The following is a 27093-nucleotide window of genomic DNA, read 5'->3' as shown; positions in this document are numbered from 1 at the left end:
GTGGTTGTAGCAATTTCTTAAAATAAGACAAAAAGTTTGCTGCATTGATTGACTCTTCCTTTTATGATGAATTCCTTGTGTCATGTGGTGTTGGATAGCATTTTACCCCCTGCTGACCTTTCAGAATTGGAGTCAGTCCTCTCAAACCCTGCCACTGCTTTATCAACAAAGTTTTTTTGATAGTGTAAATCCTTTATTGTCATTTCAGCAATCTTCATAGCTTCTTCACCAGGAGTAGATTCCATTTCAAGAAACCACTTTCTTTGCTCATCCATAAGAAGCAACTTCTCATCTCTTCAGGTTTTATGAGATTATAGTCCCATCTGCAGGCTCCACTTCTCATTCTAGTTCTTTTGCTGTTTGCACTGTACCTACAGTTGTTTTTTCCACTGAGGTCTTGAATCCCTCTACATCCATGTGAGTTGGAATCAGCTGCTCCCAAACTCCCGTTGATGTTGATATTTTGACCTCTTCCCATGAATCAGGAGTGTTCTTAATGGCATTGAGAATGGTGAATCCTTTCTCCAATCCTTTCTCTTCGGGGCCATCAGAGCAATTACTGTCTATGGCAGCTATAGCCTTATGAAATACATTTCTTAAAAATAATAAGACCTGAAGGTCAGAATGACTCCTTGATCCATGGGCTGCAGAATGGATACTGTGTTAGCAGGCATGAACACAACAATAATCTCGCGCATCTCCATCAGAGCTCTTGGGTGACCAGGTGCATTGTTGATGAGTAGTCATATTTTGAAAGGAATCTTTTTTTTTTCTGAGCAGTGGGTCTCAACTGTGGGCGTAAAATATTCAGTAAACCATGTTATAACAGATGTGCTGTCATCCAGGCTTTGTTGTCCTGTTGGTAGAGCATAGGGAGAGTAGACTTCGCGTAATTGTTAAGGGCCCTAGGTTTTTGGAATGGTAAATGAAAGAAAGCCTCAACTTGAAGACACCAGCTGCAGTAGCTGTTGGAAGGCTGTTTCGTCTACATCAAAACCCTGTTGTTCAGTGTAACCACCTTGTTCGTGGTCTTAACTGGATCCTCCGGGTAACTTGCTGCAGCTGCTACATCAGCACTTGCTGCTTTACCGGCACTTCGATGTTTTGGAGGCAGCTTCTTTCCCCAGACCTCATGAACCACCCTCTGCTGCTTTTCTTGCAGCTTCCTCCCCTCTCAGCTTTCACAGAATTGAAGAGAGTTAGGATCTTGCTCTGGATTGGGCTTTGGCCTAAGGGAATTATGTGGCTGGTTTGATCTTCTCTCCAGACCACTCAGACTTTCTCCGTATCAGCAGTAAGGCTGTTTCACTCTCCTATTCATGTGTTCACTGAAGTAGCACTTCTCATTTCCTTTCAAGAACTTTCCCTTTGCATTTGCAGCTTGGCTAACTGGGACAAGAGGTCTTGCTTTTGGCCTGTCTTGGCTTTCGACAGGTCTTTCTCACTAAGCTGAATCATTTTTAGTTTTTGATTTAAAGGGAGTGACGTGTGACTCGTCCTTTCAGTTGAACACTTAGAGGCAATTGTAGGGTTATTAATTGGCCTAATTTCATTATTACTGTGTCTCAGGGAATAGGGAGGCCTAAGGAGAGGGAGACAGATGGGGGAGCAGCCAATGAGGACAGTCAGAACACATACAACATTTACCAGTTAAGTTTGCCATCTTCTGTGAACACGGTTCGTGCCCCCCCAACAATTACAGTAGTAACATAAAGATACTGATCACAGATCACCATAACAAATATAATAATAATGAAAAAGCTTGAAATATTGTGAGAATTACCAAAATATGACAGATAAAAATGAGCAAATGCTGTTGGAAAAATGGCACCAATAGACTTGCTTGATGGAGGGTTGCCACAAACCTTCATTTTGTAAAATCGCAGGATCTGTGAAGGGCAGTAAAGCAAAAGCAATGATGTGAGGTAGGCCTTGTAGTTGTCCATCTGATCAAATACACAATATTATGCTTTTTGTTTTGTTTTGTTTTGTTTGGTAGCTTCTACTCTCCCAAAAAGGTATCTAATATATAGAATTGGGGACTCAAAAATCAGTGGAAACAAAACCAAATTGAACCTAAATCTGATCAAGCCTGTAGATCTAACAGCCAATTTATATGAATTACAGAGGACAGAGGAGTATGTCAACACCATGGATGTAACCACCAAAATACAGACTGTGGGATGCTGTAACAGCACAGTTTCTTCGAATAAGTTACAAAGGAAAAAACCCACACAGATGGAAAGGGAACCTATACATTAAGATGGAAGAGGCATATCAACCAGTTGCAATTTGTGGACTTCATTTGTTCAGCAAAAAATTTTTTTAATGACAATAGCAAGACAATTGGCAATGTGAACATTGACTGGACACTTAATTATATTAAAGATCTATTTCTTTATCCATTTATCTCTTTATTTATTTTAGGGATGATGATATTGTAGTCATTTTAGGGTAAAAATACATTCCCCCCCCCATCTCTTTCTTGTATAGGGAAAACCCAGTTCTTCCCCCTGTGTGTTTCTTTTCTGTGTCTTTTTACTACTCACACAAATCACCTTCCTCAGGTCACCAAATTTGTGGAGTTTTTCCCCCACACCAAGCAATTCTCTTGATCTAAGTTGGGTGTCTACAATTCAGCTCAGTTCTTACACTGTCTACCTGGAGATGACATCCCCAAGTTAAGGGTTCAGTCCCACAAGACTGTCCTGCCACCTCAGACGCCAGTTGCGAGTAGTAGGTCCCCAGGTGACCCACAACTTCTGTCCAACTTGGCTATAAATGGGGGGTTCCCACAACCCCCTTCTCATGGTTTGATACACTTGCTAGAGTTGCTCACAGAACTCAGGGTAACACTTCCTTATGCATACCAGATTATTAAAGGGTGTGATAAAGGACACAGATGAACAGCCAGATGAAGAGATACTGGGTGAGGTCTGGGAGGGTCCCGAGTGCAGGGGCTTCTGTCTCTATGGAGTTGGGGTGTGTCTCCCTTCCTATTTGGATGTGTTCATCCATCTGGAAAGCTCTCCAAACCCCATAGTATTGGAATTTATGGAGACTTCCTCACATAGGCAAGATCAATTATTAACTCCCATTTCCAGCCCCTTTCCCATCTCAGGATGAGGGCTGGGACTGAAAATTCCAAGCTTCTGATCATGGTTTGGTCTTTCTGGGGACCAGTCTCCAACCAGGAGCCCACCCCAGAGTCACCTCAATAGAAGAAAAGATGCTCCTAGTGCTTTTATCACTTAGAAAACTCAGGGGTTTTAGGAGCCCTGTGTCAGGGATGGGGTCAAAGACAGAGTGAAGAGATGCTCCTACTATTTTTATCACTTAGGAAATTACTACAAGGGTTTCAGGAGCGCTGTGCCAGGAATTGGGGGCAGAAACCAATATGTTCTGTCATCTCAGAGTGATATATTTTTTAGAGTCTTAACTTTTTGAAAAAGAGACTCATGGTGAAATACCTAAAATGATACAATGTCTGGGGTAGTATACTTGAAAATAAGATGAAGTGGGTGTGGGGGATTCTTATAAGATTGACCTAAGTTGGTAAATGTTGAAGCTGGGGTTTTATTAGTCTCTGGTTCTACTTCTGAATGTATTCAAAACTATAATAAGTTTTTTTAAAGTCAGAAGAGCTAGAGAAGTAAACCCTAGACTTGGCTCACAGAATGGCTTCCAGAACACTGCGAATTAACCTCCTGTTCCTCTGCCCTAACTAAAAGTCCGCCATGGCACCGTTGCCTCACGTGGCTCTCAGGGTACCCAGAGTTGGTGACCAGACACCAGAAAACCGTTGCTGAAAACCGTCACCTCTCCATGACTCGATGTTTTATCAGAATTGAGACATAGCAGTATATAGAGGGCCTTCAACTTCTGCCACCCACGTTTATTCATAAGAGTACATCTAACGGGTGGACACTATTTTATATCCAGGTTTTTACCTGCCAGAGGGGTCTGGGAAATGTAGTTTTAAATTTCTCCGTCTCTATAGTACAAAAAGGCTCATTAGAAGAAAGCGGAGCAGAGGATGAATTAAATGTCCATATTTACAATACTGATGGTACTTGTCAAATCAGACACTAAAAATGGGTTGATGTAGTTATCAGAAAAGCTTGTATGTCAACTGGGGTATGTAGATGTATGCCAGGGGCTGCCACGAGTCCAGGATAAACATAGCGGATCTTTCAGGAGCATTAACTTCACTCAATGGCAAATAATGCACATTATTATTTAATGTACCTTATTTGTATAGTAAAACACAAATGGATAAATTGTGGAGAAGAATGGGCAATTTTGCCTTCATTTTAAAGATAAAACAGTAGGGTTCAAAGAGATTAATCTTTGGGCTATTTACCTGGACTCCCTTTCCCCGGGACAGTGGTTTTCAAACTTCAGTGAACACAAGAATCATCCACAAAAGGCTCAGTTAAAATACAGGTTTCTGCCCTCCTTTAGATTTCCTGAATCAATCTCTGAAGGTAGGGCCCCAAATTTTAAATAAATACCCCAATGATTCTAATGCAGGTGGGCCACACCTAAAAAATGCTACTGTAGTGGGATAGCCGATCACAAAGACTTTTTTCTTTTTTTGGCTACTCAAGGTAATGTTCCTTGGCTTCTACCCCAATCCTGGTTTGCAGGTCCTCAACCATAATCAACTCTGCCATGGGACACAGAAAGAAACCCTATATCTTTCATTCATTCATTCATTTATAGTTTACCTGCAGCAACTTATTTAATCCTCATAAAAATCTACTGGGGGAAATTGAGGCATAAAGTGGTTAAGCAACTTGCCTAATATAGAGAAGAGGTGATGGAACCAGGATTCAAATCAAGGCAGTCAGTCTTCAAAGCCTGTGCATTTAACCAGGATTCATATTACCTCTCAGCAATGGTCAGACTTAAAATTTATGGAGAAAATCAAGATACATTTTACCTGGTCTGTCATAGTAAACTCATGAACCTTCCCACCCTCACTGGCCGTCTCTTCAGGGCCCTTTAAGTCTTCACTAATTCTCTCGTCCAAGTTCTTCCAGCTTCTGTCCACTGCCAAGTTACAAAGCTACTCTTGCATTTTAAAGTTTTCATTATAGCAGAACCCCTGTTTGCTACCAGAATCTGTATGAGTTATATATTGCTGTGTAAAAAAATCATTTCAAAACTTAGTGGCTTAGAACAACAAAAATGACTCTTCTCAAACTTAGTGGCTTAAAACAACGAAAATTATGATTCTCAGTTTCCCAGGATTCTTGGAGTGGCCTAGCTGGGGTCGTTCTGGGTTGGAGGCTTTCATGAGGTTGCAGCCAAGCTGTGCCTTGGTGCATCTGTCCATTGAAGGCTTGACTGGGGCTGAGAAATTCACTTCCGTGGTGATGGCTTTTCACATGGCTTGTAAATTGGTGCTGGTTGTTGGTGGTAATCTTTAATTTCTCCCTGTGTGGGCTTCTCCACAGGCTGCTTGAGTGTCCTTACAACAGGGCAGCTTTTTCCAGAGTGGGCAACCCAGGAGAGCAAAACAGAAGCTGCAGTGCCTTTTATGACCTAGTGTTGGCAATCTTACACTGTTGCTTTTGCCAGATTCTATTTGTTAGAACCCAGTCACTAGGTATAGTCCACATTCAAGGATAGGGGAATTAGCTCTACTTTTTGAAGGAAAGAATGTGAAAGAATTTGTGGACATCTTTAAAAACCATCATGTCTACCATGTGCCAGGTATCCCTAGTACTTTGCAAATATTTCCAGTATAATCTTTATAACCATCCTGTGGAACAGGTATTATTGCCCAAATGGCAGAGGTTGTTGGCCTACACACAGATATTCTTATTATCACAGCTTTTTTTGTTTAGGTATCTGATGGCAATATGCTTAGGAAAGCTCCACCCCTCTCTAGCCCCAGAAAGTGCATTCTGATTGGTTGAGAAGAAAATCGTGATCCCATTTCCTTTTGCCAGTGATTGGCTAAAGGGTGGATATTTGACGAAGCCCAAGGGACCCAAGGAGAATTCTAGGAGGGTTCTAGGAAAGGTTTCCTTCACTAATACAGAGAGGCACATGGGAGGAAGTGCACTCTTCTTCAGCAAGACTGTGTCTGTATGTAATGCCTGGAATTGCAGTCACCAATTTAATGACATGAAGAGATAGGCCTAAGGCCCAAGTCAATGTGCTGAGGACGGTGGAGCAGAAGAGGAAGGAATCTTTGTTCTTGATGACATCACAGAGCCACTGAATTAACCCTGGGACTGATTTTTAACCACTTTATTACGGAAGACAATAAGCTCCTTTTGCTTGGATTTTCTGTTACGGCTGCAAGTGTCCTAACAGATAATACCCCATTTTACAGGTAAGGAAACAGATGTTCAGAGAGATGATGTTGCTTGCCCAAACTTTCCCAGCTAATAAATAGCAGAACCAGGTTTTGGATTGAGAGCTGTATATCCTCAACACCTGGTACTTGCTTTTTATATCAATTAAGTGGTTTTTCTCCGATTTTCAGAAGGGAGGAGAAATAGACATCATTTGGGTTAAGCAAGGTTAGTGATTGCCAAACAGGTATGGCAGGGAGTCAGTGTGGAAAGGAAGGGAGAAGGAATTCAGGATGCTGTATGTATAAAGTGAAATGGTTGATTGTGAGGTACAGACTGGGTAAGGAGTCAAGTGGAATCTAGAGGGGCCGATGGAGTGGGGGAGGTGGAGGTGAATAGTGAAGGTGCTGTGGAGGTGAAGAACAGACTGGGGAGAGGGAAGGTGGCAGGAGGTTGTAGGAAGGGAGAGAATATCAGAATTCAAGATATTAGGACTGCGGATATTTGTTCCCAACATAGTTTGATTTGTGGCTGAGCATGGAGTTGATGGTTATCAGAGTGGAGAAGGTCACGGAAGTGATATCAAATTTCTGGATCATCCATTTAAGGTACGTACCGCACAGGAAGGTGACAGGCAATGAAGTGGAGGGGAAGATTGAAAGCCATCCGCCTAAAGTATGGATGGATTAAAGCATGTTTTCTTTATTTGCATGGTCCCCATCCTTCACACTGATAGGATCTGACTCAACACAACTCCGCTTTGAGGAAAGATTTATAAGGATTATTCTGCTTTAATCTACTGTTTTGCACACACTGGAGGGTTGAGATGGATGGGGTCATCGGGAGGAGCTGAGAGGATTGTGGGAAATGAACAATTTCCCAGGCCTTTCCGAAACAGTTCTTTGCAGCAGGACTTCATTGTTTTGTTTGCACACTTCTTTCCTGATCATTTATCCCTCAGGATAAAAACAAAAAACAACAACAAAAAAACCCCAATAAAATATACTTTAAAAATTACCCACTAGTTTGGTTGATCTTAGTTTCTCTGCTTGTATAAACAACTGAGAATCGATGGCAGTCTCCTGAATCTCTTTGCTAAGATTCGGATGTGGACGAAACTGCAGAGTAAGAAGCTCTCAGTGTCTTTTTAAGCTCTGGGCTGAATTTTTCTTCTCATTGTTTTGTCTTTCTTAGGTAAAATTAATTTCTTCTCTTCAAAAATAATATTTGGATTTGGTTACTTAGGAATCTATTTTTAAAGTACCTTATTAATTTTTTACTACAGTCATGAAACGAAACTATTCGCTAGAATTTCTGATTATATTTTCTCCCTTCGCCCTTTTACTTTTTGCTTCTTGTCCTTGGAGTCGTGTTAAAAATTTGCCTATGATTTTTTTGTAAACTAACTCAAATCTTTTTAGGACATAGGCAGGATAGAAATCAATCAATCTATATATTTAAAGGGAAAAGAAGCAAGGTATTTACACTTTTGTGTGTTTTTTTTTTTTTAAGCGTATATGTAGGGGCGGCTGGCTGGCTCCATCAGTGAAGCATGTGACTCTTGATCTCGGAGTTGTGAGTTCAAGACCCACATTGGATGTAGAGCTTCCTTAAAAAGTAGTAATAAAATTTTTTTAAAAAAGATACATATAGATAAATCTATATACTATACGTCTCTTTCTAAACACACACATACGTATACACATACATACATGAATGCAAACTCACACATAAAATGAACAGAATAGATTTGAGACCTCAAATGACAACCTCAGAGGGTCTTATGCTTACTTATAAGACATTGAAAGTAATTCTAATCTTTGTATTCCTCGAAAAGTTTATATGAAACACTTGTATTTTATACAACACAAGGTATATAAAACATAACTTGCATGAACACCTCTTTAAGTCTGCATATCCATCTAGTCTGTCTCCCACTCTCTCGTAATCCTATACGCACACACCCCAAAGCCTCTGTCTCCCCCCTTTTGCCAAAAGCCCCCCTGATATTTCTACCAGTGCTAGTCCTCGTCTATCACCCCTCTACCCTTCTTTCCATTTCTTTTCTTTCTTCCTTTTTTTTCTTCTCCCTGCAGTGAGTAGGCTTGGGCTTGTTGGATATAAATCTCCTACCTCAACTTCTTTGCTTCTTCATTTGTAAGTCCCCCACTCCTGTTTGTCCCATCTGCATAATAAGGCAGTGGGAGGTATGAACGTAGGAAGTGGGAAGGGATCAGGGTGCAAACGTCAAAATGTTTTGTTAGTAGGTAGGAGAATGGAAAGAAGATATGGATTTTTCTATAGTAATAATTGTTGTCCCTGTTATACATGAAGAATTTCTGAAAGGTTTTGTAAGAAACTGTGAGGAGCAGGTTGCCTTAGGGGTGGGCCTGTGGTGTCAGAGGTAGGAGAGGGAGACTTTACTTCTATTATCTGAACAGATTCTTAAAAAGACTGTGTGTATAGTGCTTCAAAAATATTTTTAAAAAAACAGACATAACTAAATTAATAGATGCATATTTTAAAATAGAGTGAAAAAAGCCAACCTTGATAGAGTGAGTTATCTAGTATGCAAATGATATGCATATTATTATATTTCACTTTAGGCTACAGTGTAGTACCAAATGTTATAATCAGATAATTTAGCTTATGTTGGTGATGATCCAGTATTATCAGGAAAGCATTAATATACCTTCTCAAATTCTTTTTTATTTTATTTCATTTTTAAAAAAATTTTAAAGATTTTTATTGTCAGAGAGAGAGAGAGAGCACAAGCAGGGGGAGGGGCAGGCAGAGGGAGAAGCAGGCTCCTCGCTGAGCAAGGAGCCCGATGCGGGGCTTCATCCCAGGACGCTGGGATTATGATGGGAGCCAAAGGGAGATGCCTAACCAACTGAGCCACCCAGGTGTCCCCCTTTTCAAATTCTTAAATGAATACTCTAACTGCTGGAAGAAAGAGGACAAATCCAGAGATCTAATGTGTGGGTCAGAGGAGTTCCAGAGTGCATTACAAGGGAAAAACCAAATGTAATAGATGAAAATTTTCCTAAGCTGAATGAAAACTTGTATTTGCAGTTGAAAGTGTCTGTAAGTTTCAGGCAGAGTTGATGAGAAAAGACACACACTTTAAACATACACTGACAGAATTCCTGAACCCCAAGGTTGAAGAGCAAAACCTTGTAAGCTTCTAGACTGAAAGAAGAAATAATTTACACAGGGAGAAGAATCAGACTGGCATCAGACAGTGGAATAATGTCTATCCCTATTAAGAGAAAAGGAATGTAACCAAAGAGGTAGGTCTCTTTCCAGCCTAGCATCATTCACCTGCCGGGGGGGAAGGAATGCAGAAATGTAAGGATTCCAAGAATATATCACTCATACACCGTCCAAGAAAACTATGAAAAGAGGGCTGTAACTAAACAACAAATTAATAAGAATAGAGATCTCAAGAAAGGAGAACATGATGTAGAAAGGAAAAAGTGGTGAGTGAATAGTGAGCCTTGTAATATATGTGGATAATAATGGAATGACTGGGAATATGTACTATATGTGTTAAATAAAGACTCTTAAGATAAATGTGACTCTACTAATGACAGCCTGGAAGTAAAAGTTGCACAATTTCTCAGCAAAACCCAAAAAGTGGGGTTGGGAGAAGGGAGTGGAAAGTAAAAGCATTCTAGAAGTATTATCTTGCTGAGGTGGAGGGAAAGTACCAGGAAATAGAATAACATGGTAGGGAAATCATATCTTTTCAGAAAATAAAAAGGAAGATAACCACTAATGGAATGGGAAGGTATATAATTTTGAAATTAATAAGGGGAAAAAAGGAATAAATTATAACTTGATCATACTAGTAAATATAAATGAAAGGAAATAGGGGAATACATAAAGTATGTTCAATAGTAAGCAAAAACAAGAGAGAAGAAATAAAATCAAGAATAACAGAGATTATATTAAATGTAAATGAACTCAGTTTTCCTATCCAAAGATATGTTACATTAGATTAAAAGCAAGCCCCAGCTATACGTTGTCCATAGGAAACACTTACCATAATAAAGAAATATTCTAAAATATAGAGATTGGAAAAGCAATACCACACAAACAAACAAACAAACAAAACTAGGAGAGGCAGTATTAACACCAGCCAGGTGGAACTATTAATGAACAGGAAGAAGAACATTTCCTATGAAGGGCATAACATAGTGAAGATATGCACCAAACAACATAACAGCTAAATATATGTAAACAAAAATATTATTAGTAATGTAAAGATAATTTCATAAACATGAAATTAGAGTGGATTTGTACTATACTGTTTTCAGAAATAGATGGACCTAGTAGACAAAAAGAAAAAAAGTAACATCATACCAAGGCATATAATCAACACATATACTTTAATAAATATATATAGAATCTTACATTATTTTTTCAGAATCTTACATTCTTTAAATAAAGATTACATATATATTTCCAAATAGCCATTCACTACTTACAAAACTGATCATAAACTTTTCCACACACACACACAAAAAAAAGAAATTTAAAAGTAGAGATTTTACAGGTCACATTCCTATGAAATTAGAAGAAAATTAATGAAATCAGAAATAAATTTTAAAAAGACAGTTTAACCAGTTATTTGAAACTTAAGACTACCCTTGTAAATAATTTCTTAGATCAAATTAGAAACTAAAATTGAAATTGTAAACTCTAAAGTAAAAAAGGAAAACCCAGCATAACCAAACCTTCAAGACCCAAAGAAAGCGTTATGCGGGGGCACCTGGATGGCTCTTCGAGTAAACATCTGACTCTTGATCTCAGCTCAGGTCTTGATCTCAGGGTCATGACTTCAAGCCCTGCGTTGGGCTCCGCACTGGGTGTGGAGCCTACTTTAAAAAAAAAAAAAAAGTTGTACGCAAAGATTAAAAATACAGGAATTCAGTGTTCATCTTAATAAATTAGAAAAGAACCATAAAAGACATTAGAAAAGAAAGATAAATAAATCAAAAGTGTCCCCCCCCATAAACCCCTTATGAACCAGAGGGTAAGAAAAGAACTAGTAAAAATCAAAATACACAGCAATTCTACTCTACAATTGTCACGGAAATAAAAACGTAAATCTCAAGATATATATTCAAGGATATTTATTGCAAGGATATTTGTAGTGACAAAAACTGGAAACAAAGTGAACACCTTTGCAAATGTAATTATTAAAGCAGCCATATTATAGCAAGCTGTGAAACACTACACAGCCACTAGAATGGACAAGTCAGTTCTCTTCCCGCAATATATTGTAACAAAGTTCCCTCAAAACTTACTGACCTAAAACCACAATTTTATTACCCTCATGGATTCTGTGCGTCGGAGATTTGGAGGAGGCACATAGAGTCTCCAAGCACAGCGGAGATGGTTTGTCTATTCTCTGTGGTGTCTGAGGCCTCGTGTGGAAAGCAGACGGGGGCGTCACGAAAGGGATCTGGAATTATCCGAAGCCTCCTTCACTTCCATGTCTGGCCGTCTGGCTTGTTGGCTGAAACCTTAACTAGAGCTGTCTACTAGAAGTTCTACACATGGGCTCCCAGAGGAACCTGGACTTCTGCACAACACGGTAGCCGAGAGAGGGAGGAGGCAGAGGGGGAGGGAGTGGGCAAGAAGGAGGAGGGGGAGGAAGAGAGAAAGAGGAAAAAGAAAGGGGAGGGGGAAGGGGAGAGGGAGGAGAAGAAGAAAGAGATAGAAACAGGTTGAGGCTCTATCATCTTTTCTAACCTAGTCTTAGAATTCTATCACACAGCATCACTCTGCCACAATCTGTCAAGACAGTCGCAGGCCCACCAAGGTTCAAGAGGAGGGAAATAGACTCCAAGTTTTTATTTTATTTTTATTTGGTTTTTTGACTCCACATTTTTTATAGGTGAGTGGGCAGTTTCTGGAACAACGTGTGGGACAGGATATATTGTTGTGGCTATTTTTGGAAAATAGAATTTGCCATAGATGTATACCAGTTAACCTGAGGGTATTCCATGATTTATTATTGTTAAACAGACAATATATATATATATATATAGAGAGAGAGAGAGAGAGAGAATCTATCATCTATCTATCTATAATTCTATTTTTGTAACAGTTAATGGCAACTCTGATATATGTGTATATTATGATTATATGAGTGGAGGGAAGCCATGTAGAGATAAACAGCAGGTAGTTAACTTTGGTTGAGGGCCTAGATGGAGGGCGGAGGTGAACAAGAAGATGAAAGTACACACATACCTACCTACCTACCTACCTACCTACCTACCTACCTACCTACCTATGTACAAATACAAGAAAGTGCTAATAGTAGGGATAAAAAAATGGGGAGTGTGTGTGGCAATGTTGCATGTGTATGTAGATTCTGAAGGACAAAATGTGGAACAACGGGAAGGGCTGTGATTCGGGGTCGATCTAGAAAGCCGCAGCATCTCTATAGAGCTTTTGTAGGTGATATTGGGGAATTTCCAGTTTCAACAGCTATATTAGCAGAAATAGACTTGAGTCAAAATGATGACCCTATTATCATCAGGGAAAGTAGTTTTGTTTTTCTTGACAAAGATGTTTTCCGTCCAAGTTTGATATTTGTTCTGCTATTATTTCAAAAAGAGTATCACGTTGGCGATCTTTCTCTTTAGGGGTGTAAAGTCTGGTCGATGTCTGAATGGTTACAATCACTTTATGGTTTCAAAATTTTAAGTCTTACTAGTTATAAATGATAGTGGAAGGAATGTTTTCTAACGTCTAAATTTATATTCCTCTTGGTGTATCAGTATTACTTTATGTTTCTGAGAACACTTTATTGTATATGATTTAGTCCTGTATCTGCACTTACTAGCACTCATCTGGGTGCCAGTTACCCACATCTTTATTTTCTCTCCATGCTTGCTTTTTTGGGAGTTTTCCTAATCACTAGTACTCTGAAGAGGTTGGGAAGAGGAAGAGAAAAGAGTCTGAACACAAGCTGAAGAACTATTGCTGTGTCTGGTGTTCACGGATAGGCTTGCTTGAAATCAGCGTTTAAATGGAAGTCAGCCAAGGAGTTCATTAATACCCTAGAGCCTCCCAGGGCCAGAGAGATCGGTGCCCTCTGAAAGTGTGGTTGACTGTCTTCCTTTTAATTCTTTGTAGATGGATTCTCTCTCGAATGGTAGCAGTAATTCAGGATGGAGAATATATTTGAGGACCTTATTACAACTTTACCACTAGAGGTCAGAAATTAGCCCGCGAATCCTTTATAACTTCATCAAGGGAGTGCTGGTAGTTAATGCTTTATGTATTTTTCATTTGGTTCCTACTTCTGATGAGGTTCAGAATACTAACCAGATACCTTTGAGGATTAAAGGGAGCTCCTGTATCTTTTTTACACCAAATTTTAATAACTGGATTACTTGGAGTCTTTAATACACCCTCAATCATTAACCTTAAATTTTTATTTTTATTTTTATTTTTTTGCCTACGTAGTCACTGAACGCACACACCACACCAACGTTAAGTGTTCATTGTGGTAATAGATGTAAAGGTTACAAATAAAATGGAAAATTAACATGGTAGACTTCTAGTAAGGATACATGCATGAGCTCAGCAGACCTTATCTGTTTTTGTGTTCTATTGGAAATTGTTGATTCTATATATTTTTTCAGCTGTATATTTTGGCCAGATGCTACCAAATGAGATAATTTCCTGTTCAATAGCTATGTCAAGTAATGCATTGACTTAAATGATTGAGTTAAGGTGTCATCAGCCATTGAAGACAGTGCAACTGTATTTAAAGTATCCTCATGTTGTTCAATGATGTCTTTTCTACTTTAGTTCCTCCTTGGTGGACTGGAAAGTTATTGAAACTAGGGAATAAGTGATATAAAATATGTTTTTTACATGTTTACAATTGAGAGATTCAAATGTTTTTTGGAATTTGAGAATTCAGTTTTAACGTTTTAATAAAGCAGATTGGCGTACTTTATTAGTGGCGTCCAGCTTAATGACTTTATCAGGTTGGGGTGGGGGAGAGGCATTTATATATGTTTAGCCTATCTGGCTGGGTTGCATATTGAAAGGACTGGGCTTCAACTTCTCTCAGCCTGTCTTCTGCCCTTGGCAAAGCCCTCCAAAGTGAAGGACGTGCTATCATGAACATTGTTTGCTGTGGGCCTTTCCCTGCTGCCAGGAACCAGACAGGAAAACAGGAGCCCAGCTCCAGGAGAAGGCTGCCAACCCCCTTGGAAGGATGAGAGTGCCATCTTGTACTTTACCTATTGCTGCTGTGATTGGTGTCTCTGCTCCCTTGCTCCCAGGGTAATGCTGGATGATAGTCCCCATGCAGCGAGGCCAGAGAGGCAGTTCAAGGCTGTCTGATGACATTTAGGTTTAGCTTTGGATTATCTGTTAGATGTGGGTGGGTATTATGGGTTGGGTTGTATCACCTCAAAATTCATTCATATGTTGAAGACCTAATCCCCAGTACCTCAGAACGTGATCTTATTTGGAGATAAAGTCTTTGCAGAGGTAATTAGGTTAAAATGGGATCATAGGGGTGGGCTCTGACCCAATACACTGGTGTCCTCATCAAAAAAGGGGAATTTGGACACAGGGATATGCATAGAGGGAAACAATATGAAGAGACACAGGACGAAGATGGCCATCCACAAGCTAAGAAGAGAGGGGCCCGGAACAGATCCCTCCCTCACAGGCTGCGGAAGGAACCAACCCCGTAGCACCTTGATCTCAAGGCTTCCAGTCTCCAGAACTGAGACGATACATTTCTGTTGTTTAAACCACCCAGTCTGTGGTATTTCGTTATGGCCGCCCTAGCAAACCAGTACAGTAGGTTTGAATCGGTTCAACTCAGCTGTGTGTATTTAAGTATGTGAGTGTCATTTCATGTACCCTCCCCAACAGCATGTATTTATCATCTGTTATAACCTCCCAATATGCAGCACGTGGCCCAACCACAGTACTACTAATGTTTGTTGACTAAATGAGTGAATGATTATATTGACTCCGTGATGTTCCAAAGCTAAGAACGTTTTGCCCTTTTGCAAAAGCACCACCCAGTATTCCCTGTGGGTATCTCTGAGAGTATGTCCTGTGACACCTCTCTGATACTGCCCATTTGCTCCCCTACCCCCCCCCCCCCCCCCCGCCAGAACAAAGGAAGGACTTGACCTATATATCTAGTTCTACTTTCACCATCAGTAGAGGCTTCTCTTATAATCCGGCCAACTCCCCTCATCTCCCAGGGGCTGGTTTTGGAAACCTGTCTGTTTTCCCACCTCAGTGAATAGCTCAGATCCCGGATATGAGCAAATCTGCGCCCAAAGTTGCAAAAGGCTACTGGCTGCCCTAATCCCATGGACTTTCTGTAAGGTACCGCACAATGACAAGGAGCTTTGCTTTTTATATAGTCATATGAGGACTCAAACGTGACTTTTACCATGTTAGGTACTCTGGGGAGATGGCCCCTGCCCTCAAGCATTTGTGGAACAGCAGGAAGACAATAGGACACATGATTGCTCTACTACGAGCGACATTTATGATAAATACTACATTAGAGGTATGGGGAAAAGGCTATCAGAAGACAGATAAAGGAGCTTTATTTTGACTGGGACAGCCAGGAAAGGCTTCATGGAAGAGAAGTACCTATGCAGGGTTTTGACAGAGGGAGCTGGAGGGAAACATGTTCTGTGCAAGGAGACAATGTATTTAAAGGCTCAAAGTGGTGGTCAGGATATTCCCAACACCTTCCCTTATAAAGTGAGCCTGAAAACTGGCTGACATTCAGTGAGAATACAGCGGTGTGGGTGGACCAGTTAGCCATCCTGTGTTCTCATTGTGTGGAGCCAGGGCAACTCTCATTAAGTATGTTGAGTATTAGCAGGACTGGTAAACCAATACTTCCTTTTCTCTGAGTTATAACTTTCTCCTCCCCTCAGCATCTTCTTTTTCTTATTTATTTTCTTTCTCCAGAACGGATTATAAGAAATAGAAGTAGAGATTGGAAGTTTTTACCTATAAACATCTCATGATTTATTTCTGAATATTAAAGCAATAATGTTGGTGTGAAAAACACTGAAAACACAAAAACTGTATAGAGAAAAGAATTTTAAAACTCTCCATTAATCCCATGCAAAACAAAAATCTGCTAGCATTTTGGTGATTGTCCTGTCTAACCTTTTTGCTGCGTATGTACATGAAACATTTAAATAGTTGAGATTATATTTTATATATATTTTTGTATCTTGCATTTTGTAATGAAAGTTAAACCATGCACCTTTCTCATGCTATTAAAAGTATTAGTTGTAGATATACTCCATAATGTGAATTACTGTAATGTAATTTATTTTCCTGTTGTTGGACATTCATGCTGATCAGTTTTCATCACTAATAACGTGATGAACGTCTGTCCTCATCTCTAATTACTTCCAAACTGGATTCTTAGATTCCTTTTAATCTTTTGTTATCTCCCCTCTTCTTTGATTAGATCATTGTTTATGATTCTAGGAGCGGAGAGTGTATAATTTTAACAAAAAAGCTCCCAAGATGATTCCGATAGACATACCCCCTGTTTCCCCCAACTTTGGTTAAGAACTGCAGGATTAAGGCAATGAAGTCAATCTGGTGACTGGAAGAAAATATGAGGACAGGAACCATAATAAAGGCCCAAATAATTGTGACACATCTTTTTTCACTGAGTTAACTTTTAATTATTTAAGCTCCCAGTGCTTGCTTCTAAAACTCACGGTCAAAGCAGGTGTCACCGAGAACCAGACTTATTCTTCTGCCTTCCAGAATTCTCTTTCAGTTTGCAATCTGGAGGGGAGGAGAAGCCTGGGGCAGTGCCTGGCTGAAGCTCAACGTTGAAAACAGCATCTGCACAGTATTTTGGACATGGGTTGATTATGAAAGGAAAGAGTTAACTAGGTTCTTTGTGGGATAAAAAGTGATCTGGTGTCATGCAGAAGGAAAGAAGGGAGGGAAAGAGGTTGCTGTGCTTTGATTTTTAAGACTTCTTGCTCAAGGAGACCACAGATTCAGTGTGAGAATATCCAACTTTTGAAATATCAGACAAATTATCTCATTGCGTGTGATCAGAGCCCCCATCTGTAGGGCATAGGACTTTAGCGCTTCTGGAGGCTGCTCCCAGTTCTAACGTTCTACCATTTTCTCCTTACTCACCTGGTGCACAGGCTTTTTTTTTGAGAGAACAACACTATTTTTATAAATCATTTGTAGCCTAGATGTCTGCTGGGGTCACTCTGTCCTTCGAAATTCAAATAAAATTGCCACAACCAAATGCTTTTATTAGGAAACGAGAGTGACTGAAAAGAAAAAGACCAAACATTTCACTTGAGCAACCAGAAAACAAACAACAGAATAAATCAAAGAAAGTAACAGGGGGATGAATTGCTTGCTCAGAAATGCACACAATTCAAAAGCAGTCTTGGGGCGCCTGGGTGGCTCAGTTGGTTAAGTGACCGACTTTTGATTTAGGCTCAAGTCATGATCTCAGGGCTGTGAGATGGAGCCCCATGCGGGGCTCTGTGCTGGGCATGAAGTCGGCTTGAGATTCTCTCTCTCCCTCTCCCTCTGCCCCTCCCCACTGCCCTTGACCCGCGCATGCACTCTCTCTCTCTCTCAAAAAAAAAAAAAAAAAAAAGCAGTCTTTGCCTTTTTGTTGCCTGTCCGGGTCAATACAAATGAAACGGATAAAATCAGAAATCAATTAGAAAATAAAAATATAACCAGAGTTGGTAAATAAAACCAAATCTGTTCCTCATGATACATAAATGTTATAGAGAAGATTCTTGCTGACTTATTAAGAAAAAGAAAAGAAAAAAACCGTTCAGCTTTAGGCACAAAAAAGGTACTCACGGGGACGGAAGAGATTCGAGAATCAAAAGATGAACTAGCGGTATGTGGGCAGCATGTGACTTTGTGGCGATTCCGGGATTATTAACAAGACACGGGCACACTTTGTCATCGTAAAAACGATGACGCGTCTTGGTCTTCCAGCCACAGTGATCAGGGTCTCTTAAATAAACAACCTGAGGTTGCCCGGGACTAAATAAAGCTTTGGAAATGTTTGAATACAAGGTAGTCCTGGAGACTTGCTAAATATGTAGGAAATGGGGAGTGCCTGGGGGGCGCAGTCGTTGAGCGTCTGCCTTCGGCTCAGGGCGTGATCCCGGCGTTCTGGAATCGAGTCCCACATCAGGCTCCTCCACTATGAGCCTGCTTCTTCCTCTCCCACTCCCCCTGCTTGTGTTCCCTCTCTCGCTGGCTGTCTCTCTGTCACATAAATAAATAAAATCTTAAAAAAAAAAAGTGTGTAGGAAATGGGCTTCCCTTGAATGTGAAGGGCACATTTGCCCCAGATAGGATGAGCAGGTTTGCGCCGCTGCTTGAGAGACCCGTCAGGGCAAGACTCACAGTTGAAACAATTCCCGCCTCACGTCCTCCTATCTCCTTAGAGCTGGTTGAGTGTTGTCGCTCGTGCTTCTGTTTGGTTTGCTGTGTGGCGCCTTGCCCTTCCTATTTGCTGTCTTTAGTTTTCTGTCCGTCTGCAGTAGCGGAGTTTCATTTTTCTGATGGAGGCAGGTGGCAGGAAGGTTAAGACCATTATAAGGATTGGATGCATTTCTGGAGTGTTTATTTGTGGGCCATTTCAGAAATTAAAATCTGTAGGAAAATTACTGTCATTAAGACAGGGCAAAATAATAGTAGCTGATGTTTCCTGAAACTTCCCGTGTTGCCAAGCGTGTTCTGAGCACCTAATAGGTACTGACTCATTTAATGCTCACAAGTGCCTTATGGGGAAACCAAGGCCATGAGAAGTTATATCACTTTCCTGAGGATAGACAGCATCATTAAGATGTGAACTCGGGCAGTTTGGGGCTAGAGACTGTACTCTTAATTATTACGTCATTGCCATGTAATTTTGGTAGAATCATACATCATAAAATAAAGGAAAATCTTGTTTACATTTTGGAGTGGCAAAATCTTTCTAAGTCATTTCTAAAATTAAGATCTTGGGCATGGCAAAAGACACCATAGACAAAATTAAGAGACAAATGAGAGCCCAAGAGATATTTTTGTTAAATATATATAGACCAATTATTAATATCTTTTAGATACATTTTTTTTCTGTATCAGTATGAAAAAAATAAACTATTTATCTATTTATTTATTTATTTGTCAGAGAGAGAGAGAGCACAAGCAGGGGGAGTAGCAGGCAGAAGGAAAAGCAGGCTCCTCGCTGAGCAAGGAGCCCGATGCAGGACTCGATCCCAGAACCCTGGGATCATGGCCTGAGCTGAAGGCAGATGCTTAACTGACTGAGCCACCCAGGGGTCCCCCAAAAAGAAACAATTTAATAGAAAAAAATCAGGCACAAGATATAAATATGCATTTGAGAGAAAAAATGTGAATGACCAGTAAATATGTGAAAAGATGTTAAACTGCACTAATTAATTAGCATGAGACCACTTTACAGCTGACAAAAGTGAAAGGTTTATAGCATCTAGAGTGGTGAAAGCGCAGGTGAACAGGCATTCTAGTACACCGCTGGTAGACTTCTCTGGAGTATAAGTTGGTAATAGCTACTACAGTAAAAAATATACCTGCTCTGAAACCTTGGAAAGTCTCTTCCTGTCATTTATTCCAGGCATATTCAATCGTTGTTAATGCCCAATTGCATTCAGGTGTTACACTATTTGCCCATGGACTGTTTGCAATAGCAAAAAAAGCAAATTTACATCAATAATTTACATCAAATTAATTACTCTGGTTCCATATGATGGAATACTATACTGTTCTTAACGAATGAGGTTAATTTATTTGGAAAGATGTCTTGGGCATATTGATCGGTTAAAACAAAACAAAAGTAAGTTGCAAAAGAATATGTCTAACATGAGTCTGTTTCTGGTATAAAGAACAATGATATGTAAAACATACATATATATGTAAATAGCATTAAAACATGCTAATATATGTACAATATTGGTTCTAAAAATTGTTGCATTTTGGAGGTACTGCATTTCCATCCACTTTTCTGGGGATTGGGGGAAGCTTTTGCTTATTATAAGCTCTGTGCTCAGCTTCCCCTGAATGTACACCTGTTCGATGTTTCACTTATGCTGTTGTTTTACTCTGTCTTGACCCTTTTTTCTTGATTTTCCAAAAACACCTGCTCATGACAGGCTGTCGTGTCTATTAGATTTTTACCGAGAATTTCGTAACATCAGGGGACTACATTGTAGCAGAGTATAATAGGTGATTTACTATTTCACACTAGTCATCTTTATTCTTAAAACTTCTTTGGTCAAATCTTAGCCCCCATCTCCTCCCCAAATAGTCATTGGTGGCCCTGGCCTCTCACCACATTTCTAGCCCTTTCTCTTCTTCAGCGTTTCTGTTTCCCTTTGCATGTCAGCCCCAAACTGCCAACTTTCTGTCCATTTCTTCTGGATAGCAATTCAGTAATACTGTGGTCATTCGTTTTCTAAAAGCTATTTTTGCTATTAGCTTGGCTCATAAATTAATACGTTAGTTTGCATTCGGTTTAATTGTGTATGACAGAAAACCCCCAAAACAATAGCGGGGTGGCCAAGATAGTTATCCATCTCTCTGTTCTGTGCGGACGAAACCCAGAGATAGGTGTTCCAGGGCTGGTGTGGCAGCAATGCAATCACCAGGGACCCAGCCTCCTTCTATCTCGTTCCTCCAAGCTCAACTCATGGCCTTCATCTCATGGTCCAAGTTGGCTCTTCAAACTTGAGCATCTGAGAAGGAAAGGACAAAGAGAAGGAAAGGACTAAGGACATCCCTGGAGATTGCCTGAACGTCGTTCACACCGTGGTCCCCAGAACAAACCCATATGAGCACATCCGGCCGAAAGAAAGGCTGGGCTATATAGCCTTAATCCTGGGCTGCAGTGGGCTCAGTTGAAAATTATTTTCAAATTATTTTCTATTACCGAGGAAAGGGATTTTGGAGAGTAACCATCAGTCTTGGCACGACTAGTGATGCTTGTCTTGCACACAAGGAAAGGCTTTTCAGGCAGAGGCAAGAACACACACAGAGGACTCAGGAGTGTTCGCTGTGGCCGGAAGGGGACGTGTGGTGGGAGGCGGGGCTAGAAGGATAGGCAGGAGCGACGTTAAGAGGGCTTTGACAATCAAACTGGGGAGTTTGAGTCTGCCCGTAGGGAGCAAACCGTAGTCTTATATTTGATATTAATTCTTCCAGGGATTTTTATTGCCTGTCTATACGAGTTACTTTATTTAATATTTCCTAATGTAAAAATTGTAACCTGTGAAGTCCAATATTTACAAAATAGAGGAATGGATAAACACAATTTATTGTCAATCCTATCCCCCCTAAGACAATTCCTCTTAACGATTTGGGTTTGTTCCTCACAGTCTGAAAACGTTGTTGTAATCATAGTGCATTTATAATCCCAAGTTGTTTTTCTTGTTCCTTTTATTTTCACATAATCTTACACTATGAGCATCTCCTCATGTGGTCCTAAATATTATTTAAAAATGGCTGTATAACACCCAGTTAAGTAATCTAACCATTTCTTTATATTTTCCAGCTTTATTGAGATATGTTTGACATATAATATTGTGTATACCTAACCATTTCTATATGACACTCCACACTGTTGGCCATTTAGATTGGGTATTGGCTATATATATTTTTTTCATTTTGTAACATGTTGATAGCTTCAACCTCAAGTTCTTGTTATTTGTTACTACATTGTTAGAGGACATTCAGTTGCAAGCATTAGATAATGCAGGCAGATATTTTCTCACATGATAATAATTAAGAGGTGGTGAGTGAGTCAACGATGTTCTAGTTGTGTGTCTCTGTAGTTTTCTTGGCTTTCCCACTTGTCCTAAGATGGCTGCCATAGCTCTCAGAGCATAGCATTCCCCTGTGACAACACACAAAGCATGAAAGGAAGAAACACTCAAGAAGAGTTTTCCAAATGTTTTATTAAGTAGACTGAGTCACTTGGCTACCCAGAGCTGCCAGGAACCAGAAGATTCTCTTTCACTGTCCTAGACTGGACATCATGGTTCACCCTGATTTGGGATTCTCTGCCCATCCCGAAATACAGGTTCTTTTAGCAAGGAAGAGGAAATGGCTATGGGTCAGGTAGTCATCCAAATTAACAGTTAACATTGGGACTTATTTCTTTAAACCACAGAAACGATTTTTTGGTCATATTCTCAAAACTAGCTCTGTATTGCTAAACAGGCTATGATAGAGAGCCAAGTCCTCAAAATATAGGGCTGTGATTTCTCATTACTTTTTTTTTTTCACATTGAAACCACATCTGCCTTTTTTTTATTTTTTTTATTTTTTTATTTATTTATTTTTTTTTTTTATTAAAGATTTTTTTTTATTTATTTATGTGACAGAGAGACAGCCAGCGAGAGAGGGAACACAGCAGGGGGAGTGGGAGAGGAAGAAGCAGGCTCATAGCGGAAGAGCCTGATGTGGGACTCGATCCCGGATCGCCAGGATCACGCCCTGAGCCGAAGGCAGACGCTTTAACGACTGCGCTACCCAGGCGCCCTGCCTTTTTTTTAAATAAAAAATTTGCAGCAAACCAAGAAACGGAAGTGAAACCAATTACATTATAGAATCACTAAAGAGAATAAACTGTATGTTTATAGTATTTTATCAACAACAGCTTGTAATGTTTATTTTTCTGATTAAAGAATTAATCCTGTTAAAAATTTACAGAGTACAAAAGATTAAAGAAAAATAAGTGAAAAAATTATCTTTAATTTCACCATTCAGAGACAATCACTATTATTATTTGATCTAATTATTTTTGATCCTTTTAGACATATAAATACATCTTTTCATATAAAATTAGGATTTTATTGTACAGATACTTTAGTTTTGTATTTTTTTATATTAATAAATCTATGGTCCTTTTAAAATAACAGATTTTCTTGATTTTTTGTCTCTCTCCAATATGTACCTTTTTCTGTGTTTATGAATCAGTTGGGAAATGTATGTTTTCTTGTAGGGAAATGCTCTAGAATTTAATTGATCTAAAGAGTTCTCTCATTCACTGGCTGTGTGGTCTTATGTAAGTTGCTTAACCTTTCTGAACTTCAGTTTTCTTATTTATAAAATGAGGTGGCTGAGAATAATAATAATACTGGTTTTTGCTATTTTACAGTATTCTTGCGAGGATCAAATATAATATACATAAAGTATTTTGTAAATTAATCTGAAGGACAAAAATTCAAAGTTAAAAGAGAACTTAGTAACTTAATGTTTTCCTTCCAAAGCATTAAAAAACTCATATTTTATATTTAGAAGATTAATTTAAAAGAAAGGAAATACAGAGAACAAAAACAATCTTATTTTATATATCGAATAATAAACACCATAGGAAAAATATAAATACCATAGAGATAGGTTTGCTCACAATTATAAAAACCATTTTTAATCTTTTTTTAAAAAAGATTTTATTTATTTATATGAAAGAGAGAGAGAGCACGTGTGCACTAGCAAGGGGAGGGGCACAGGGAGAGGGAGACCAGACTCCACTGAGTGCAGAGTCCCATGCCAGACTCCATCCTAGGACCCTGAGGTCATGACTGACTGAGTCACCCAGTTGCCGTTTTTTTTACTTTTATAATATTATTTGAATCTTCTTATAATAAAATCAATAAGTATTCTTATGATAAAATTTTAAAAATAGGTAGATAGGTAAGTAAAAAAGGAGAGAAGAAAATCCCTTATAATCTAATCATCCAGAAGAAATTACGTTAACATTTTAGCATCAACCATTTTGTTTTGGGGGCACCTGGGTGGCTTAGTCGATAGGGCGACCAACTCTTGATTTTGGCTCAGGTCCTGGTCTCAGGGTCGTGAGACTGAGCCCAGAGTTGGGCGCCTGTTTGGTGGGGAGTCTGCTTCCCTCCCTCTCACTCTGCCCATCCCCCCCCCGCCATGCACTCCCTCTCTCTAAAATAAATAAATAAATCTTTAAAAAAAAATTTTTGTTTTTGATGAACATACGAAAACTTAAAATTTTTACTTTGAAAATGTTTTAATAAATTTTTACTTTGAAAATGTTTTAATAGAAGTTTTGCTTTTTAAAAGCGTTCTGTGGTTAAAGCAAAAAGAACAGATATTTACGATTAATTTTGAAATTTTATGTATAATTTTCGATATCATTTAAACAGAAGTGCTCATTAAGGAGAATTTACAAAAATACTTCCTTTTCTCCTAAATGATTAAAACACTGCACAGCTATAATAATTTAGGTCATAATACTACTAATAAGAAGAAAGTAGTAGGTTTAGTTTGAAACCAAATGTTGCAATCGTTGACTGCACTTGTCACAAACATGTTTTCCTCTAATAAAGCATCAAGCATTTCCCACTACCTCTTTCTTTTTGAGCTCAGACACTGCAGAAGTTTCCCGGAAACCTCACTCTTTTATTTCTGAGTAGTCCTTTATCTTTCCCATGAGAAGATAAAGCTCCTAGGTAGCTTAGGATATCCTTCCCAGCCATGATTTGCATTTTAAAGGAAGTTTAAGACAGGACTTCTGAGAGGTTTAGTGCAGAAACCTCTGGAATCCCTTGTTTTTGGAGGCTGCATGGGAGTGGAATTTGCATCTGGTTGGAATCATCTGAAAATAACCCTGTAAAGTCGGAGTGATGAGGAAGATGACTTTGCAAGGTTCCGCTGTGGTTCGGGGGTAGTTGTCCTCTGAGAATCCACTGCTATAAAATCACCGGTTATTATGCAAAATACATTGTGGCTGAAGCAGTGAGAAGGGTTTATGGAGAAAACTTAGGTAGACTTGCTCAAAGCAGGTAAAATCGACAATGATTTTTCTATCTGGTTTACATTAATGATAAATGCTTATTATAGAAAATTTGGGATATACAGAAAAGGAAAAAGGAAAACATAAAAATCACTTGTGTCTTGTCACCCAGAGGTTACCTCTAATTAACACTTGCATATGTGCATATAATAAGTTGAATTCAAATTCAAGTTTTGTATTGTGTTTCTTTCATTGAACCGCATATTGTGAGCACCTTCCCATGTGATTAAATACTTTTTGATTTATAATGACCTGAAATTGCCTGCTCCTTCAGACTGAGCCACCAGTAGCAAAGAAATGAAATCAGTACCTTCCAGAAGAAAGTTATTGCCTCTACTGCCCACACCTGACTCTCATATTCTGCCCATGACTGTTTTTCCTGATAAGCAATGCCAGCTGGTGTCAAGTCTCGGCTGGATGACATGATTTCTTCTTCTTCTCCTTCTTCTTCTTCTCCTCCTCCTCCTCCTCCTCCTTCTTCTCCTTTTTTTTTTTGTAATCTGTGGACCTAATTGTGCTTTATAAATGAGTATAAACTTTCACACAGATGTTTCAAGCTATTTCTCTCCCTGAATGTTGCATCAGTAATAAAGTGAATGGAATTCATGTTTTTGCTTAGTTGACTCAACATTTATCATTTGAGCAGTGGCTATTTCTAAGACAAGAAGTTAATTGGTAAGGAAGAAGGAATATGTTAATCTAGGAATATGTTAATCTGAATTTGGCTTCCCAAAGCTCTGGCGAAATTATTCCATATTTGCTAAAAGATCAAGTATAAAATTTTTTATTGACGTAAACACCAGCTTGAGGGACATGCTACTGTCTGATGAGGTTAAAGAGGTCCCAACTGATTTTTTCAACTTTTTTTTTTTTTAAGATTCTTTATTCATTTGAGAGAAAGAGCACAAGCAGGGGGAAGTTCAGAGGAGAGGGGGAAGCAGACTCCCCGCTGAGCAGGGAGCCCTACGTGGGGCTCCGTCCCAGGACCCCGGATCATGACCTGAGCCGAAGGCAGACACTTAACCGACTGAGCCACCCAGGCGCCCCTCAACCATTTTTAATGAGAGAATGGAATCTTAAAACAAAAACAAAAACATGAAACTACATTCATCCAAAGCCAAAAATCTACATACAAACTGGGTATTTGTGCAAAAAAATTTTTTAACTGCTATATGTAATTAAAACACCAGTGGTCATTTTATTTTCAACCTATAACATATCCTGACTTCCTTGTGTTCTTTATTTGTTCCTTTAAGATGCATTTTATTCATTTAAGAGAACCACCTGTTCAAATTATGAACTGACAAACCATATCAATTCTAGTTTGTGTGATTTTCAGAAGACAGTACCATGCCCCTTCTATAAATCAGTGTGTATCTGTAACAGCTTCCAGAACTTTATTGAGGAGTGCATGTGAAGCCATTTTTACACTCATCCTTCACATTGTCAGAGCCACTATTCAGTAGTGGCTGAAATTCCTCTGGCCTATTTGTATAGTGGCAATAGCTAATAAAACCAGTATCTAAAAATGGATGTGTCTAAAATTCATGACTATCCATAGAAGCAGGAAATGAGAGGCATCTTAGAAAAAGACAAAAGCAGCAAAGAACCATTCTTTAAAAACCTAAGGAATAGGGAGAGGGCAGAGGAAAATATTTCTGTTTTTTTGGATGAGAATAAAATCTGGAAGATCAGTCTTCTCCAATACGCCATGTGGCGTTCAGGCAAACAGGCTGGGTGCCAGCCTGGGCTACCCACCTGATGTGGGAGACCATCCTAACAATTGACATTTAAATGATACAGCTGTATCCTGTAGTTGAGGGTACTGTAGATACTGGCAAAATTCCACTGGCCACCATCGCAGAAATGATTTATGGAATCAGGTCAGGC

At 39.3% G+C, this 27093-nt stretch overlaps 1 protein-coding gene across 1 annotated transcript in view; it reads left to right on the top strand.

The window, feature by feature from the left end:
- The window catches only part of N4BP2 (NEDD4 binding protein 2), an 86370-nt gene extending 83969 nt beyond the window's left edge, over positions 1-2401 (top strand). The window contains exon 20 of the mRNA XM_040625114.1: positions 2128-2401. Within this exon, the coding sequence (XP_040481048.1) occupies positions 2128-2161 (34 nt within the window). The 3' untranslated portion in view covers positions 2162-2401. The remainder of the gene's footprint in view (positions 1-2127) is intronic.
- The last annotated feature ends 24692 nt before the right edge of the window (positions 2402-27093 follow it).

This window comes from Ursus maritimus, unplaced genomic scaffold (assembly GCF_017311325.1).
Source record: "Ursus maritimus isolate PB19 unplaced genomic scaffold, ASM1731132v1 scaffold_8, whole genome shotgun sequence".
Lineage (NCBI taxonomy): Eukaryota > Metazoa > Chordata > Mammalia > Carnivora > Ursidae > Ursus > Ursus maritimus.
Note: the sequence above shows the minus strand (reverse complement) of the source record. Positions and strands in the feature narration are given on the sequence as shown.